The sequence below is a fragment of the Fringilla coelebs genome (assembly GCF_963513975.1).
Source record: "Fringilla coelebs genome assembly, chromosome: 3".
Taxonomy (NCBI): Eukaryota; Metazoa; Chordata; class Aves; order Passeriformes; family Fringillidae; genus Fringilla; species Fringilla coelebs.
Window position 1 is genome coordinate 109,194,484 of NC_140030.1, and position 18,305 is coordinate 109,212,788.

At 43.2% G+C, this 18,305-nt stretch overlaps 1 protein-coding gene across 1 annotated transcript in view; it reads left to right on the forward strand.

Annotated features, from left to right (window-relative positions):
* The window catches only part of CFAP61 (cilia and flagella associated protein 61), a gene marked incomplete at both ends in the record, with an annotated part of 89,583 nt that overhangs the window by 27,907 nt on the left and 43,371 nt on the right, over positions 1 to 18,305 (forward strand). The window contains 2 exons of the mRNA XM_084202281.1: positions 1,006 to 1,140; positions 13,301 to 13,428. Coding sequence (XP_084058407.1) covers positions 1,006 to 1,140; positions 13,301 to 13,428 — 263 coding nt within the window. The remainder of the gene's footprint in view (positions 1 to 1,005; positions 1,141 to 13,300; positions 13,429 to 18,305) is intronic.

An 18,305-nucleotide genomic window follows, 5' to 3' on the forward strand; every position in this document is an offset into this window, starting at 1 on the left:
CTTTCATGTGGGAGCTCTTTGACAGGTTAGACTTGGGTACATTTGCAGAAGGATGTGTTTTCCCATGCACTTTTGTGGAGCTCTAAGTGTTCCCGTGAGGAACCAATGTTCCTGTGTAGCATTAGGCTCTCAGATTCTGAAGAGGCACTCACAAAAATGCAGTTTAATGGCACTGGATGGAAGAGAAGCTGAATCTTACCAGTGATTCCAGTTTTGACTGTTTCCAGGCTACCAGGCTACAGAGTTACTCTAAGTTACTTAAGCTTATTTAATATTATTATCTAATAAGTGCTAAGTGTGATATTTTACTTAGTTCTCAACATAGTAACCTCAAGTTTTTAGTATTTGTGGATGGAATGACACTTGAATGTAATTTAGTTTGCATTAATGTTAATTCTGTATTTCCTGTAATTCTCCTATTTTCTTCCCTTTCATGTTGTCAGTTATGCCAGAGGCAGTCATGGTGTAATAGACAGATACAGCTATTTCTAATGATCGAGGCTGTTCAGATGAGCGTTGGGGTTTTGTTCCTTTCAAATTTCTGACAGTTTATTAACATTTATCACTTGGATGAACCAGACATTTCAGTCGGTATAGAATTTCTATATAAATTCATCTCCGTTCCTTGCCAGGCGAGCAAAGGTTAGCAGTGAGCGGATAACACAGCTTAATGAGGTCAAATCAAGCTGATTCATGATCACTATGGAGAAAAATATCCTCCTGGGGAAAATACTTGTGCTGAAAAATCCCATAAACCAAACCACTTGTTTATCTGTCATTCCCACAGAGATAGTAATGTAATTACTCTCATAATTATCTTCATTAGTGTCAGGAATTATCTGCAATTCATTTCTCTGCTCTGAATATGTTTGTTTATTTGCTGATTTTTGTCTCAGATTTAGCCAACAGAACCAAGAATTGTGTGTTTGTGAAGCCATGCAGCAGACATCTGTGATGCACTGCTCTGACATTCTCTCTGCTGAAATATGGATTGCTGTCTTTCAGTTCCAGCATCCCTACACTCATTCCCTGACATCTGCCCTTCATTACATGGCTCCCGTGCGGCCGAGACGACAGATTGTCTATCCTCTGCAAGAGCTTGGCGTGAGCGCTCCGTCGGAGCAAGTCTCCAAGGATCAGGTGGGTAACAGCAGTGGCAGCAGGCGGGAGGCACGGTGCCAGCTCGTGCAGGGCCTGGCAGATGGGCTGGCATTAACCTCCCAGTGCTCACGGGCTGCTCCTTAATTACAGCAGCCGCGCTGGCTGCCCGATCCCCATCCCGCTCTGCTGCCACGCCCGGCACACGCGGCAGCCGCTGGAGCAGAGCCCTTCCCGCTCTGCTGCCCACCATGGCAGCGCTTTGTCATGCCCTCCCAGTGTCTTCTAAATGCTCTGCCTGCTGCTGAGCCCTTGCTCCTGCTGGCTTTATTTAGGTGTCGTGCTCTGCAGGCGGAAAAAAGACAATGTCGTGCTGTTGACTCTTTCTGTAGAGATTGCTTCGGTACATTTTATTTTTCAGTCCCAAAGTCAGGTTTCTTCCATGCACGAGATAACCTTTTCCTTTGCTGTTAAGTCACTTGGTGTTTTAAGGGTGTTTTCACTAGCAAATGGTTTTACTTGCAAAGAACTGGTGCAGCCCGGAGGTTCTAAATGAAAAGTCTCTTAAAATTTCATTTTTAAAATAACTTATACCCCATTCTCTTATGTTCAGGTAACTAAAATTTGACATGAAGGCGATTCCTGAGAAGAGTAACTAGTGAAGCTGAAATATTAGGAAAAACACAATTAGCAATGGATTCTCTCAGTAGGTAGTCGTAATTTTGTGGAGAAACATAATTAGGGAGCTTTATGTCTGTCTACTAACTTCCAGTTGGCTGAGATGGGCTTCCATATAATATTTTTAGAGCTGTCCTTTTCTCAGTCAGTAGGTTTTGGCACCTAAAACTCTTAATTAGGTAGCAACTGGCAAAGCGAAATCCAGAACATGGCTAAGGCTGTTGGTCTGGGTTTAGCTTTGTTCAACAACCTTCCCTTCACATGCACATCCCTGCCTTTCCCTTATCTGCAGAATGAACTCTGATGCTTTTCTTTAAACTGCTTCTTATTCCTAATCTTTAAAGTGATTGCTCTCTTCCTAAAAGAGCTCATCTTAGCATTTTTGTTGAAGCTGGAAAATCACAGGCATCCTGTGTTAGACTTGCAAATTTTTCATTTGTCTGCTCATGTTCTTCCTGAGGTTTTCTGAGTTTCTCTGTAGGTAGTGGCATAATGGTTTGAAATCTCAGATTCAGATTTCTATTTAATAGAATGTGTGAAGTTTTTGCTAAGAAGCTGTACTGGAAAAACCCCAACTCAAGGCCAGCCAAGTATCCGTGCATCTGCCTCTGCATGAATTATAGATTTTTTGACAGACTGTGCTTTATCAGAATGGACATCTGGGGCTAAGTGCTGGGTCGTAACTTGAGGATAAAGCTAGTCTGCTGCTGCTGGATTCTCTGAAATACCAAGAACTTGAAACCATGTAAAGCTAAATTGACTCTTCTGCTGAGTGAATGAAGCGACCTTTGGCCACCCTATGTTGGGAAGCTGTGTAACATAAGGAGCAGGCTGCCATGGGAAACTGAGTGTACTCATGAGTAAGGAGAGGTGGTGCTGCTTTTAGACCTTGGGTTGCAGCCAGGTACAAGGCACTTGCCCTCTCTCTGCTCAGAAGCCTCATAAAGGAAGATTGATGCCCATCAATGATCTTGCACTACATTGCCCAATACTGTAGTGAAGTTACAAATAAATTAATATAACCAAGTTTCAGTAGGCACAGTATTACCTTTCTGCCTTTTTGTAGAGATTAAAAGGCTTCTCAGAGCTACTGTAAACAGTAAGGTACAATCTGTGAGGCAGAGAACAACCTGTCTCACCAAGGAGATAAATGTGCTAGCTCTGCAGAATGGAAAGCCTGAGAAGTGTCACCTTATGAAATACAGTGAGACAAGGTGAAACACATTTTGGTTGTAGAAGATGCTAATGGGCTGGGAAGTGAGGGAAAAAGGACATGGGAGAACAATGTTGTGAGGAAAGTGTGGAGAAGAGAGGGAGAAAGGTGAAAGGCAGAGTCTGGAGTGGGAATTACTGGGAAGATGTCTGAGGCCAGCACCTTCAGAGGAGTAAGGAGAAAATGTCTCCTATCATCTTTGTTTTGATGGTTTCAAAAGAGACCAGGGCAGGATCTTGCAAGGTGTTTAGACTGAGCAAGCAGAGATTCCAAGCATTTGAGACCACTCCTCAGTTCTTTATCCTATGTCTGTATCCCAGCTCACCAAGCTGGTTTAAACCGAGGAGGCTTTGCTCTCTCTTATTTGAAAGCAGCTCCTCTAGAGGTGAATCTGTGCCCACTTTGTTCCCATGAGCTGGAGGGAGGGTTGTCACTGTAATTGCTGCTTTAGAGTGCTCTGCAGTAGTGGCAGGATTTGTCACATGAACTACAGGATGAGGATTGTAAATGCAAGTTGATTTCAGAAATGTAAAATTTTCATTGATTACCTGCCCTAATTGGTTGCTTGAGTATCTGTTGCTGGTAATGGGGATAATTGTGGTGATATTCTTGCTTTGATACCCACAAGATGCCCCTTGATATCTAGTAATCAACAAATCAACATCTGCCTCTCATCTGTTGCTTTTTCAGCTGCCTTCCTCTTGTTCCAGCCATTCTCGAGCTCTTACTCCCCTTTTCTAGCTGCAGACTGTCTTTTTCCCCAGTAAGAGCTTGGGGCTGAGCAGCTCAGCAGTTCTGTGTGGGGGCACAGCTTCTGGTTTGTGTGTGGATGTCTGTGGGCTCTCAGCAGCTCTGTATCTCAGCAAGTGTGGGTGGGAGCCCTGGAGCTCTGTCAGTCACTGTGTCCCCAGGATGTTCCAGCCTGCTTAGGGCACGAAGGGAATTCACTCATACAGATCCAGGGCATGCACAGGCTCTTTCCTACTTCCTTCTTCCAAAGCCGGAAGAGAAACCATCCATCTAAACCACAGGAGCTCTGCTTTCAACTAATTCCTGAGCACTGACTAATTCCTGAGTCCACATGGATCTCATCTGTGCTGGAGAGGTGCTCTTCCTGCAGGTCTGGATCAGCTGACCACAATGTGTGGCAACTTGTTCTTGTTGTCCCTCTGTAAACTTTCTCTATTCTTCTGTGGTGTCTGGAAAAACCACCAAAGGGGAAGTGCCATGTGTTGCTCTCCCATGGATTCCTGGTCTGCTCTCCTGTCTCATGCAGGGAGCGTGAGCTGTTTCTTGTGGTTTTAAAGGAAGCATAGATCCTTCCTCCCGTGGGCTCTCTGGCAGCACTAGATGTCAGCAGGAGAAAGGTACTCCTAAACTCCAGGAACTTGCCCTATGACTCCACAGCCAACTGTCACCTGTGTTGCCATTTACCTGCAGTTCTCCACTCACCCTGTTCTCTCCAGGCCCTTGTGGCATTTCCCCTGGTTCAGTCTTGTTTCTGGTTTGAGACAGGCTTTTGGTGTGTGTTGTGGCTTATTGCTAAAATGACTGACTCCAGAGAAATACAGAGAGCTTAGGAGCTCTCCCTGCTCCTCTCCTATTTGCCATCCTTTTCATTAATGCTTTGCCGTAGGTTTTAAGGCCATCACACATTTTTTCACTTATTCTCTTAAACCACAGCTCTGTGCTGCTTCTACCAAACTCCATCTCCTACCAAACTCTGTCCCTCGTGGCTCTGCTGAAGAGATTCAGATAAATTGGGTAAGACTAGACTGAGAAGGCACAAAGCAGGAGATGTTAAGCTTGCCTCCCATTAAGTCCTGCAGCCCTCTGGAATGACACAGTTGATGATTTGCATCTGATCCTGAGGTGTCCAGATTTTAGGATACCTGCTGAGCAGCAAGTGTGGCAGAGGTGCCACATCCTGGCTCAGAATTGCATCGGCCACACGTCTGCTGTGCTGAGGTTCAGGGCACAGACCTGACAGAGCTCCTGCCCACTCATTAGATCAAACACTTTGTACAGCTGTGCCAGAGCAAAAGGAAATCTCTAATTTTTGTATTCCGGATCAGCAACCAGTGCTGGAGTGCCAACTGGCAGGAGATCCAAAGATCCAAACTCCTAATTCCCTCAGTGTTAAAACAGATTAGATTATTATTCTGGTTTGCACATCTGTCAGTCACTGCAGTCATGTTCCATGGAAAACAGTCGGTTACAACAGAATCCTGAATATCTTATAAAGTGCTGCTGGCCTTCACGATGCATGTCATTATTGGTGGAGTAGAAAGCTATAGGTAATGAAATAATTCTTAATTATTTCTTCATAAATAAACAATTTATAAACTTGTTTGCTTTCTCACCATCTGGGAGCATTCTGTTCTCCATCTGCTTCATGTAATTATCAATGTAAGGGAAGAATAGGTGATATAATTAACAAGAATAACTGATCCACAATGAAGAACAAAAATGGCACACATCTGTTGAATTATTTCCTTGTTTTTGCCCTTTTATTATTTTTCATGCTATTGGGTTTATTATGTTTTTATTTCATGGCTGCATTCAAGCTGTCAGGCTCTACTGCACAGTTTAGAATTGTTTTTTTCTGCTCCAGCTCATAAAAAGACAGAACAGTTGCTGAAGCCCATGAAGTGTTGTATAAATTTAGTTAGTTCAGTGTGAGGTTCAAATAGAAAATGGAGGCCAAGCACTGCAAAGTCAACAGTTTCCAGTGCAAGTGTGGTGGTATTTTTGTATTTGTCTGATTCCACAATGATGGTTATGGTAAAGGCTGTGAGTAAATGGCCTGAAAGCAGTTTAAAATAATAATTAAAACAAGAACATGAGAGGAAAATACATCGTTGCTTTTAGATTCATCCTTGAACTAGTTCCATTGCAGTGTATGTTCACAACTATGTACTCAAATGACTTGTGAATGTAGGAGCCATCCTGGATGATTCTCTGTTCTCTGAGCTTTTTATGTTTATTATAAAATTGCAGGACTTTTAAAGAGTATATATTTACCATGCTTTGTAAAAAGAAAAGGAGAAATTAGCTATCAGGTAAAAACAGGAAAAAAAAATCTGAAATGTTTTTTAACTTGACTACCTTTCTCTTCTGGGGAAGCTTGTTTAAAAAACAAAAATGAAACTGATCTATAGCAGTGTTTCTATAGAAAACTCATCCCTAGATGCTGGTGTCCCCTCCAACAAACTCCTGGGGCTCTACTTTATTTACTTGACTCTCTGTGGCTTCTACTTTCTGGTGTTTAGACCTGTTCATTACCAGCTGTCTGAACCTTTCATTAGTGCCCAGACTGAGCACAAGCCTTTACCTTGACCTGTGCAGGCAGAGGAACAGAAAGGACTCAGAACTGATTATTTGACTGTTATCAACACCTTGCTGTCTAGTCCCAGCCAGTCCACAGTGTACACAGCCTGAGAATTTTAGTTCAGTTGTAATTCAAAGGCAATGAAAACAAGGACTTAAAATAAAATTTTAAAGCATGGGGGAGAGGTTTTTCACTGAGACTGCCACAGAACAATCCGTTCTGAGCAAACAAAGCTCTTTGCTTCCAACTGCAGCTGAGAGTGCAAACTGCACAGTTTGTCACCTTATGTGTCCACAGAAAAAGGTCAAGAAGGTGGAGAGGGAGAGGCACAAGTTCTGTGAAGCAGCAGAGCCTCTGCTTTGAAGTATATGCCCATCCTGGGCACTGGCCATTCCCTGTTCTGGTCTGCAGGAACAACCACAGGAGCATCCAGCTCTGCTCCTGGAAGTGCTTCTGGAAGAGCAGTGCCTGAGGTAACACAGGGGAGGCAGTCACTGCTGTTTTACCCTCTGTCTGCCTTGGAGCTAAGTCTGTGCTGGCTTGGTACAATACCTGTAGCAAATAAAGGTTTATTCTGGCAGTTTCAGTTCTATTTATGTGCAGTTGAAGCACTGGAATGTACTGAATATGGCTAAAATATGGAAGGTTTTTCAGGGTTTGGGGTTTATTTTCATCGTTAGGCCTCTACTAAGATAAAGAGCAAATATAGCAGAGAACTTAGGGAGGATGGGCAAGAGAATTCCCTGCATTTTAAATATCAAGGCTCATGTATCAAAGTTAAAACAGCAGAGTTCCTTTGTGTTACAATTTGTGTGTGGACACTGGGATTACAAACAAAGGCTTGCTGTGGATAGTTTTCACTTAACCAGGGGAGTAGTATTAATTTTTAAAGCAGTAACTGTTGCTTAAGATGTTCATGTGCTTGAGTAATGAATTTTTAATGCTTTTGTAGTATGTGCATGGATGAAAATCCATTATTTATTGTTCTTCCCCTTGACTGGTGAAGGTGATGGTTTTATGGCACCAGTAGGCACACAAACAGGCGTTCTGAAGTGAGGCTGATAACAAATTTCCTCACTGTAAATGTCAGTGGGGTTTGTGCAATGCTGCCATTACATTTTGTTTGGAAGGCTGAGTGTCACACCGTTGTGGGAGGCACCAGATGGCATCATTAACAGGAATGTTTACCACTTATGTGCATGTGTGAAATTAAAAGTAAGATGACCTATCTTTGTTTTGAAAGCACAGTGTCAGTGCTGTACAGGTGTTAATGACATTTGCAGTAAACTGAAATAGGCACTTCTGCTTACAAACAGGTCAGACTTGGCTTAAAGCTTTTTCAAAGCTGTTTGTTAGATTGATAATTCCAGCTTATAAGGAGGAAACAGATATTTTTGCCACTGAAAGGTAATGTTTACCATTAAAAAGTGAAGTATGTCTGCTTTCACTAAAACTTGATTTGCTGACCCTACAAATCGATCTCCCCTCATATCCTAGACTATTATTTGTTACCTCATGTCCATTATTTTCAGTATGAAATGTTAAGATTTTTATTCTGGTTTTTTTCAAGCTTTTAACTTTATACCTCTCTTATGTTTCTCAATGAGTTCAGTATATTTGAATTGCTGCCTCTGTTGCCCTGAGTCTGTACATGAGGTGCCTGTGCTTTCTCTTGCTGTGGCTCCACTCTGTCGCTGGTGTAGCTGTGGGGGTGTGTGTGGGCAGCTGCCTCTGCAGGCTGGCTCAGCGTGCCTAGAGACCAGTGCAAGCTGCCCCTTGTCTGCTGCTCCTGTGCTAAGGCCAGGGGTCCCTGTAGGGCTCCTTTCCCCAGGGACTGCCAGCCATGCTTCTCTCTCAGAGGGATGTGGAGCTAATGGGGTCAGTCCTTGGCCAAAGCCCAAGTTTGTATTTGCCGCTCTCTTTCCTCCTGCCTTGAAGGATAAACCATAGACAGATGACCTGGGTAGCAATGGCTGCTGTCAGAGGACTAGAGCCAGCTATGTGCTGTACTCCCATGCCAGCTTGAATGCTTTGATTGAATTCCTGTGCCTTCCTTTCCTTCCCTTTCTTCCCAGAAAAACGGGGGAGAACTGACCTCTCTGAAAGTGGCACCATTCTGAGTTCATTTCTTTGGCCTTTGAAGCAGGGCAGCAAGCAATAGTCAGGTCCTTATGTGTGAACTGCCCAGTCCTCTCTGGGCTGGGGATCCAAATGTCAGTGCTCAAAGGGGAAAAAGTGCATCTTTTTACCATGGTAACAGTGGTTCTGTGAGGAAATTAAATAGATGTGTCCATGCTCTGCTCTCTTCTGCTGCTGGTTGGAGTCAAGCAGGAAATCCCTGGTTTTGTATGGAGCCATAGGGACTGGCATATGATTGATTATGAATATAGAGGTGGTGTTTTCCAGAAACTGAAGATCAGCATTTACACACACAGGCATAATAATGGTGTAATTATACTGACTTCATCCAAAGAGGCTTTGGGGATCTGTGGATGAAAATATTCTGTAAAAGCGAGCTGTTATCTATTCAAGCTACAGTTCCTAAAAGGGGTTCTTTGACGAAGACAAAACAATTAAGACTGCACTCTTCATCATTGTTTCTTTTACTTCTGTTTCTGGTGTTTGTATAAATCTGTGGATGCTTGGATACAGTTTTTGAAAACATGTTTGCAGAGATTTCTAATGAGGCTTTTTGGAATGTAGCTAGTATTTAGAAAACAATTCCTAATGCAGGCTGGAAAAGCATGCATTTTCCAATCAGTTTTGTTCATATCGCCTTGGTAAACATTGATGTTTCTTTTTTTAACTTGTGGTTCAAATGGAGCTTGAAATTAAAATAGCTCTGTTTGCTCACCTTCTTGTTTGCCTGTCACTGTCGCTGAGCTCAGCACTACTCTGCTAACAGGTTTGTTAATTGCTTTCACTGCTTCTGATGGTTTTTGCAGTAACAGTTCAGATCATGCGGATCCTCTAGAGCAGTAACAATCGCTGGGATTTCTCAGTAACAAATGTTGCAGTAAAACAAAAGCACTGCAGGCAGATGTAGAATCCCACAAGCCAGGGCTGGCAGGGCCCCTCCAAGCAGTAGTGAGGGATCAGTGAAGATGCCAAGAACATAACAAACGAGGCTGCCCCGTGTTTGCCAGGCAGTGCCCCGAGCAGCCCTTGTGATTGTGGACCACTGCTAGATACTTGAACTGCAGCCAACACTTCAGTGCATTTAGCTGGGCAGAACCCGAGTCCTCAGGGTCTAATAAAGTCAAGTCTAAGTTTAGTGGTCAGAGTTGATGGCCTTAAAGGTCTTTTCCAAAGGAAAGGATTGTGTGATGCTGCAAATTCTGCAGCATTATGGAGCCTTTGCATGAGGAGTCCCGGAGAGGACTGCAGCAGCTCTGACGCACCACTGAGTGTTACTGGGATAGACTTTCCAGTGCCCAGTTCAGAACACAGTGCTGTTTTCTTCCTATCAGGGCTGAAATACTTTGTCCAAATTTTTTGTTTTATATTTTTGGGTGTTCAGTTTCCATGGTTTTGTTCGTAAGAACTAAGCTAATGTAAACCCTGATCTATTATAAAAAAATTATTATAAGCATATGTAGATATGTACAAAACCTACAGCTATCCCAGGGTCCAGTGTTTAAAAACAGAACTAAAAGGAGCCTCAAAATATTCTGGATGTGAGTTTGTATCATCAACATCTAATATAAAGTTGTGGGTAAATGTACCATGAATCCATTCCCAAGGCATGTGCAAAGCAAACAGAAAAGCTGGACATGAAGCTGTATGTAGTTGGAAAGTGCAAAGGAAATAATGTGTTTGCTGAAACCTAATCAATATTTCATGACTCTTTTTCCATTGGTTGCTTGGGGTAGAAGGATGTGTGAATTCTGGATGCCATAGATTAATCCTGCTCTGTTGTGTTGTGAAATTGTAAGTGAAAGCCATGGTTCCATACAGGGTGTGTGTTGTCAGCATTTGGGGGCTGCATCAGTGTTTTAAAGAGGTCCAGTGTGAAGGATCAGAGTGATGGCACTGGCTGTCTATGTGAAGGAATAGCCCCATGGGCTGGTGCCAAAGGGCCACCCCTGCCAGCTCCTCTGTCCCTCTGCACCCAGACAGGAACAGCATGGGGGGTAGGGGCGCCAGTACCCCAAATAATCATCTGATAACCAAAGGAAATCCTCCTTTCTATATATGCCTTTTCTACCAATGGCAATTAATGCTTTTTGCCTTGCATTAGTTAATGATTGCTGGTTTATTTAATAGATTGGATACAAAACAAACATGTTAGTTTGCTATTGACCTGTCAGTGATGATGTCTGATTACTCCTCTGGGGAGCACAGGTAGCTGTTTGTCGTGACATGTTGTTAAAATAGGTGGTATTATGGGACCAGTCCACCTAATTCCTCACTCCCTGGGGCCCTTTAGGGTACTTAGCTGTAGAAAGGTGATTTCTGGAGCATGACAGCTGTTGGTGCTGGGGCTGTTGTGTGGGGAACAAACCAGGTTATATTCTACTCCTAGGCTGCCTTTGTGCCACTGATACAAGAGCTGTTTTGTAAATTAGACAACTCTTTCCAGGGAAATTGTACTCCTGCTTTCATTGCTGCAGTGCACTAACGTAAACCACCAGCACTGCAGTAGAAGGAGATGTTTGAGCTTGGCATTGCCTTGAGGCCTGTTGGGTTTATGCTGTTTGCTACTGGTATTCTGCCTATTTTCATTGATTGGGTACATTACCAGTAGTTTCTTTTCATGGATTTTACCATTTTATTAATTTATTAAAGCTGCATTTCAACACAAATATCACTTAATCACTTTCTTCCAGAAGGAGGAAAACTCCTGCAAGTCTGTGTGTGCAGCAAAACCCAGCCTGTCAGAATTGCTATCTGCCATTCCCCAGGCATGTGAATACTGAGGTGAGGGCACAGAGTCCTCCCCAGCTGATTGTGGGACTGGGAAAGCTCCACACATGTCAGCAGGGGCAGAGCAACAGCTCCTGTAGCTGGGGCATAACCATCGTGACCAAGAAATGCAGCCTGAGTTTGATTTTAAGTAGTGGGGGATGTCGGTAATAGTTGGCACTGGTTCTTCTCTTTTCCTAAAAATTCTTCTAAAGATGTACACTTCCAGGGCTTTTTCATCTTCTGAAATGTGGAAATGTTAGAGATGTAGTCTGTATTATTTATGATTAAAATCCTTTTTGCTGGCAGATCCTTGTGTAAGGAGTGTTCAACCATTTCAAGAGCGCTGGCTTTAAATGGGATGATGGAGGTTTGCTGTCGATACTTGCCTGTGTCCTGTGCAGACCTGGTTTGGAGTAGCAGGATGATTCTGTCCCTTGCCCAGCCATTCTTCACTGTGGGCCTGTGCTGGCTGCCACACAGCTGGCCACCATTAACCAGCCACCCTGGGCTGGCATACTTTTTGAGATATCTTCTGGAATTTTCCCAGGGCAGTCCAGTCCCTGAGATGAATCTGGCTCACCACTGGATGTCATCATTGCACTGTGGTGAACTACAGCTCAAAGAACATTTATCTGGCAGTAAAAAATAATGTTGCCTGACCAAAGGTGACATTTAATTTTGCCACATTCTGAATGACTTGCTGTGCAGTCATGCCATTGGGCAGGGAATTGATCCATAATGCTTCCTCAAGGGAACAGGACAGCACTCTAGTGAATTACACAGTGTAGTGGGGCTGTGCTGAAACCTCAGCTGTGGAGCTCTACCAGTGCAAAGACATGGCATTAAAGATCTCTTGGGGATCTCAATGTGCTATGTACTTATTGAGAAGGCTCACATAATTACCACAGCTTCTAAAGAAAAAGTACTCTTCATCTAGTGAGTTACTCTGTCAGCTGATGTATAGAGAATATATTTCTACTGTACTTCCATAGGATGAATTTAGAAGACTTAATTTTACTGGTGCTGTCTCCTATTTGTAGTAGAGGAAAACCTGTTAGAAGCCTTAGATTGCTTCCTTCTTGAGTGCCACAGCAGGGATTTATAGAAGTGTCTGACAAATAACAGAAGTGGCTCCATTTTGTATTGGTCTTCCCAGGGCATTTATGAACCTGCAGTTACCTATTCTGTGAAATGGGAATATAGGCAACCCAGAGTAGTAGGGAAAATGCAAAGTGTGTTGTACTGTGAGTTGGAAAGTATTTCCTTGTCTTTCATCAGAAATTTGAAAGCTAAATATAGTCAAGGTGAAAAAAACCTAACCTGTCAAATGCAATAATATCTCTTTTATCTTAGCTGTGTATTTGTTTTGAGAATCTGTTAGGTAACGAGACCCAGAGACACATAGAAAAAACCCACATGGAGTTTATTCCCCTAGCCAGAATGTGCATGAAGTGATGTGGAAGGTGAAATTAGTAACTCCCAACGTGGCAGTAAGATTTGTGACTGGAGTACTGGTCCCAGTACTGAGCTTTGCTTTTTACTTGTGTGGCAACCTGGCTTTCCAGGTAGCTGCTCGGTACTTTAGAAAAGAGAGGGATAGTTTTGGAAAGGGAGTTTTCAATTAAACACACTCAAAATATACTCAAAATATAAGTTCCTAATTAATTTATGAGTAAAACCATTTCCATAAATAGACCAGCAAGAGTAAAAACTGCTCTAGGAGGTATAAAAATGGCCTTAGCAGTATGTAAATACAAGTTCTTGAGGTGTTTGATAAATGGCAGTGAACAATAGCAGAGGCAATGTTTTGTCCTCTCCTGCAAGGATTACAGAGCATCTTATATAGAGAAACCAGACCATTCAGCTCTTGTAATTTTCTGTGACCTATTAAACATGCACATATTCCTCATATTTTAGTACCACTTATCTGGTGCTGTGCACAGAAAAATGGTATTAGTCATGTCAGTAAGCCATAAGAAGTTTTGTGTGAATGCAAGGTAATGCATCACTGAGAGTTTAATGATTCTTAGCAAGCTTTTACTGTTTTAAATGTCTTATGTATTTTTTAACAGCTGAAATATGCTTTGAACCACATTAATCGAAAGCTGGTGCTGGAATCAAAAGTGTGTATCAACACTAGAATTGTGGTGGTTGGCGCATCTGATGTTGGAATCTCTTTTCTGGAAACACTTATTTTTTGGTAAGTTTTTAATTTTATTTCCTTTGCTGAAAAGGATGTGTTCCCTTTTGTATGAAGGGGGTTGTTTCTTGCATTTAAAGCATTCCTTGAGTCTGTCTCAATGTACTGGATGTTAAATGTCTGAGCATGTGTGGATGGAGAGATGGGTGCTGGCATCCTGCGTGCCTTGGGACTCCCAGGGTTCCAGTGGGGATGGAGAGATGGCTGCTGGCATCCTGCATGCCTTGGGACTCACAGGGTTCCAGTGGGGATGGAGAGATGGGTGCTGGCATCCTGAGTGCCTTGGGATTCACAGGGTTCCAAGAAACTCCTGGTTGCACATGGACCCTTAAGGCAAAGGCATGCTGAAAATGTGTGTTGAAAACACCTGAAGTTGCTCTGGCCATTGTTCTTAAACTGCAGTCTTGTGAGGGAAGGTGGAGTCAATGGCCCCAAGCAGTATTGTCCTTTAAAGCCAGTTGTCCCTGGTGGGATCCCAAACCTATCTGAATCCCCCTTTCCCTAAGTCTAAGGCAGGGAAACCTATGGATGAATTCTGCTGTTTACCAGCCTTCCCACCACAAGGACAGGGTGTTTTCTCTGCTGTCTCACTGTTGCACTCTCCAGTGGCTTACTGGGCAGTCAAACTGTGAGAATGCAGTTCCTTTGATCACACATACTAAAAGACTTGCAGAAATGAATATAAAATTCAGAATCGGAACATGATTCTTACAAGATGCAACAAGAACTGAGAGAGTTGTCTGGTGCTTTTATGGGGGATGGAGAATGGAAAATTCTGCCTTTTTTTCTTTTTTCAGTTTAGCCAGGAGTTTGTATTTCTACAACAACCATTGATAACATCACAAATGATATTTTCAATACATCAGGAGAGGAATAAGTGCTTTATAGATGTTGTATTGCTGGAGCAGTGTAGAAGAAAATTTCTGCTTCTTGTTCTTCTTAGTTCTTGACTTCCTGTAAAGCATCCCATCTTAGGGTAAATAGTTTTCCCTCATCTTCTTGCTCTCAGCACCTTTTAGGCTTTCAGTTCCACCCCAAATTCAGTTAAACCTGACCTTTAGAGCTGAGTCTATAGTGAACAGGCCTTTGCAGGTGTTGCCCTCGGGCTCCCTCGGCCGAGCCTTTGCATCCAGGGCTTGAATTTGAACCAAACCATGGCAGAGTTGTTGCAGGACACATCCTCCTTGAGCTTGTTTTGGCACCCAGCCTCAGACATGGATTGTTGCTTAGAGAGCCGCAGAGCCAGCTCTTAGTGCAGTGTCACAAAATTTATATTAATAGAGGGATAAATTTGCAAAAGATTAGGTTTTAATTTTCACATCAACTGCAAATAGCCTCCTGATCAGTGTGAAGGCCTTTTAAAACAATTTAGTTTAATTTACTCATAATTTTCTAATATTCCCTGCAAAGGTTGCATGCACTAAAAATAGCTGGACTGAATCAATTTATGAGCCCTAATCCTTAAAAAGAGGAAGTCGTTCTCTCATCATTATTCTTCATACTTAATTATTTTACATTAGCAGTCACCATGGAAACACATAAATGTAATTCACTTACTGATGTGGCAATTATTGGAACTCAATCTTGCAAGTGTTTTCAACTTCTTAGAGACTGAAGAGATCCATTTTTCATTAAGCAGAGAAATGACCCTGAGAATGAGCTTTGCTGCCCCGTGGCAGGACACCTCCTGCTGTGCCATGGGCAGCACATCCCGGGGTGCAGTGCCACAGAGCCATGGCACCACTGCTCACCCACCCAAACTCCAAAGGAGCTTTAGGCCTTTCCATGCTGTTCAGGCAGCATGTGCAGGTATATGTTTTCAGCTGTAGAGCTGCTTTTCTTGAGGTGCACAGGGATTTTTTGTTTTTGCCAAAGGGCCAAGTGCCCAGTGGAGGCAGCAGCGCTGCAGAGGCAGGCCCGTTGCCTGGCCAACTCTTGGTGTGACAGCAGCTCTGGGGGTGCAGGTGTGACAGTGGTTGGCTTCTTGTTTGGTTGTTTTGTTTTTTTTTTTTCATTCATTCCTTTGCTAGTGACAAAGGGATGGGCAAGGCAGCAGGGTTAGACCAGAAGGACATAGAGTTAGAAACCCCAGTGTTTCCATTAAATCCCAATGCCAGGTTCCTGGAGCAGAATGCAACCCAGGCAGCAGGGATGGAATTTTGGCTTAAGGATCATGGAGCTTGCTCCCAGCAGTGTCTTGTCACTGGTTCCAGTGCAGGGAACCCATTAGCTTTTATCCACCTCTTTGCATATAGCTCTGGAAATTACTATTGTTTTTGGTTATAGGGAAAACCATTTTTAATCCATGGTTTTGAAAACCTCCTTAACCCAAACCCTGATGCAAACAATGACTTCTTCTCTGAGGACATTGGAATGTACAGAACATGCTACATCAGATAGCCATAAATGAATGGTGCCTAAAATCACAGTATTTAATGTGAGATTGTTATGAAATTTATTTCCTTCTCCCTATGGGCACATGAAAATAATTATTGCATTTAAGAACCAGATGGAATTAAGTACATTTTTATCAAAGGCCTGAATTTTTTTTCTAAAAGTAGAATTGGAATCCAGCACAGTAAGCTTGAGTTTTTTACTGCAGGACAGTGTCTCCTGCTGGGAGCCTGGGGTACCCAGGATCAGCTCTGAGGTGGCAGGGTTTGAACAGGGTTCCTGTCAGAGCCCGTTATCTGGCAGCACTGGGGCACACAGTATCCCACACATCTGGCCTGTTTGGCTGTAGTTAGCATAATGCTTGATCGTTAATTAGGCTTTTTATCTTTGCATTTGTCTGGGAACATCTGAAGCCTTCCATGTTGCCTGTCACTAATTAGTTGACTAATTAAATAGTTAGTGCTTACTTGCTGATCACAGAGCTAACATGCAATGAATGGGTTAGTGATGCCCACTGTTTTGTCCTATCTGTCTTTGCCACATGAGCTGACACACATGTGCTTCCCTCTGCCTTCCCTTCAGAGCAAGGCGAGCCCAGGCCATGTGCTCAGTGTCACCGAGCTGCATCCCTCAGTCATTGTTGCCTTCCATCACTTCTGGTGAGCAGTGCTCAAGTTGTGACAGAGATAAATCAGATGGGTCAGAGCTGGCCTTGTCACGCAGTCGGCATCACAATGAACACTGGCAGTGACTGATACAGGCCATAAACAGGGGAGAGGATGTGGGTCAGGAGCCTTCCTAACAGCCTCTGCCAGAAAGTGAGACTCAATTAGCATCAATATGGGCTTATTTTATAGTTACCATCTTGCTTTTGAGACTGTCTGCAGTTTTAAATAAGATTATTTCAAGCTGAAATATTTTCCCTTGGAACATATGCAAACAAGTCTCTGAGCCCAAACTGTTCTTTCACACTTGAAATTTGTAAGTATTCGTAGATTTTTTCTTGTTACTATTTATATTTGAATACTCCTTACTTCTTGGTGACTATTAAACCTGATCTTGGAAATAGTATAAAAAGCCTTTTCTTATAAAAAGCCTGCTCAAAATTGGAGTGAGTCACAAGGGTTTTCATAGAATGCTGGGCTGCATCCATCATCTCCTGGTGAGTCAGCAGGGCATCCACAGCTCTGAGCCTGGTAACCTGGTACCTCTGATGCAGTTCAGAGCAAATACAGCAGTATTCCAAGTGCAAGCACTGCCCTGAGGTTCTCCAACTGTCTGCTAAAGCTATGGAGGAGATGTCACCACTTCTGTTCATTGGTTTGAAGTTTGTCCCCAGAGCTGTGGAGACAGTGCAGTGCTGAGCCCTTCAGAGCAGTCTCTAGGCTGCCTGAGGTTCGGCTTGGAAGCACAGCAGACTGGGCAAGCTGCTGCAGTGGAGAAAAAAAATAACTTGTCTGGCTAAGCTGTGATCCTTCCCAGTAGTGATTAGTGTGGATTTGATTCCTGTTTGTGTGTGTGTGCATACTGTGAGGGCCAGAGTGAGGGTGCTGAGATGTGGAGGTCAGTAATTGAAAGATGGATGTTTGGGATCAGGGGTTTTGGCCCAGCTGACTCCTCTGCCAGCTGTGTCCCTGTCCTTTGTGGGCTGCCAGCCTTATGTCGTGAGGACCTGGCACTGCAGGGGTGCCTCAGAACGTGCAACTTCAATGAATTTTGTGTTGTCCTGCTGGCAGGAGGAGTACATGTGGTTAAACCTCAACCCTTTCCAGGTTCAAGGGCTGTTTGCCTGGTGGCATCTGGGAACATTTCAAGGCTACCTACTCTGAAGGCAGCATTGCCAGATTTGCACCAGTTTACATCATGGAGTCAGAATACTTACCTTCTCTGCAGTAGTTTGGAAAATTGAAGTCTAGTAGACAGCCATAAAAACCCCACCACCTTAGTTTAAACCATAGGTAATTGGGCAATAATATTGAAAATGTGCTATTAGCAAGCTGGAATCTGCACTGTGTGTTACTCACTGAAGCACTCATGCAGCAGTGGGCAAAGTGATGAAGTTTCTACCACACTTTAGTTTTACTGCTCAGTTTATGGTACCTTTGTTTGTGGGAAATGGTGTTGATGTCTCTCAGCTGTGGTTTGGAATCTGCAAGGTGATTAAACAGCAAGACACTCTAACTACCAGGGTCACTATCAGATATCCTTCATTTTCTATCTCAAAAAGTAATTGCCATTTTTGAAGAAAATGAAATGCTGGAACACTTGTGGAATGGAAATTGTAATTTTAGGAAGGAAGTGCTCTCACTGAAGCATTGGTTGGATGATGCTTTGATTAGGTCAGACTCAAAGCTAACTTAGATTTGGGATGGCAGGGCTGCCCTTGTGAATGCTGTAGCTGTGGAAGGATATGGATGGGTCTGATTTAGCTGTGTGTTCTGAGTGGGCAAGGAAAAGAGCTCTTTAGTTTTCCCTGCCCTGTT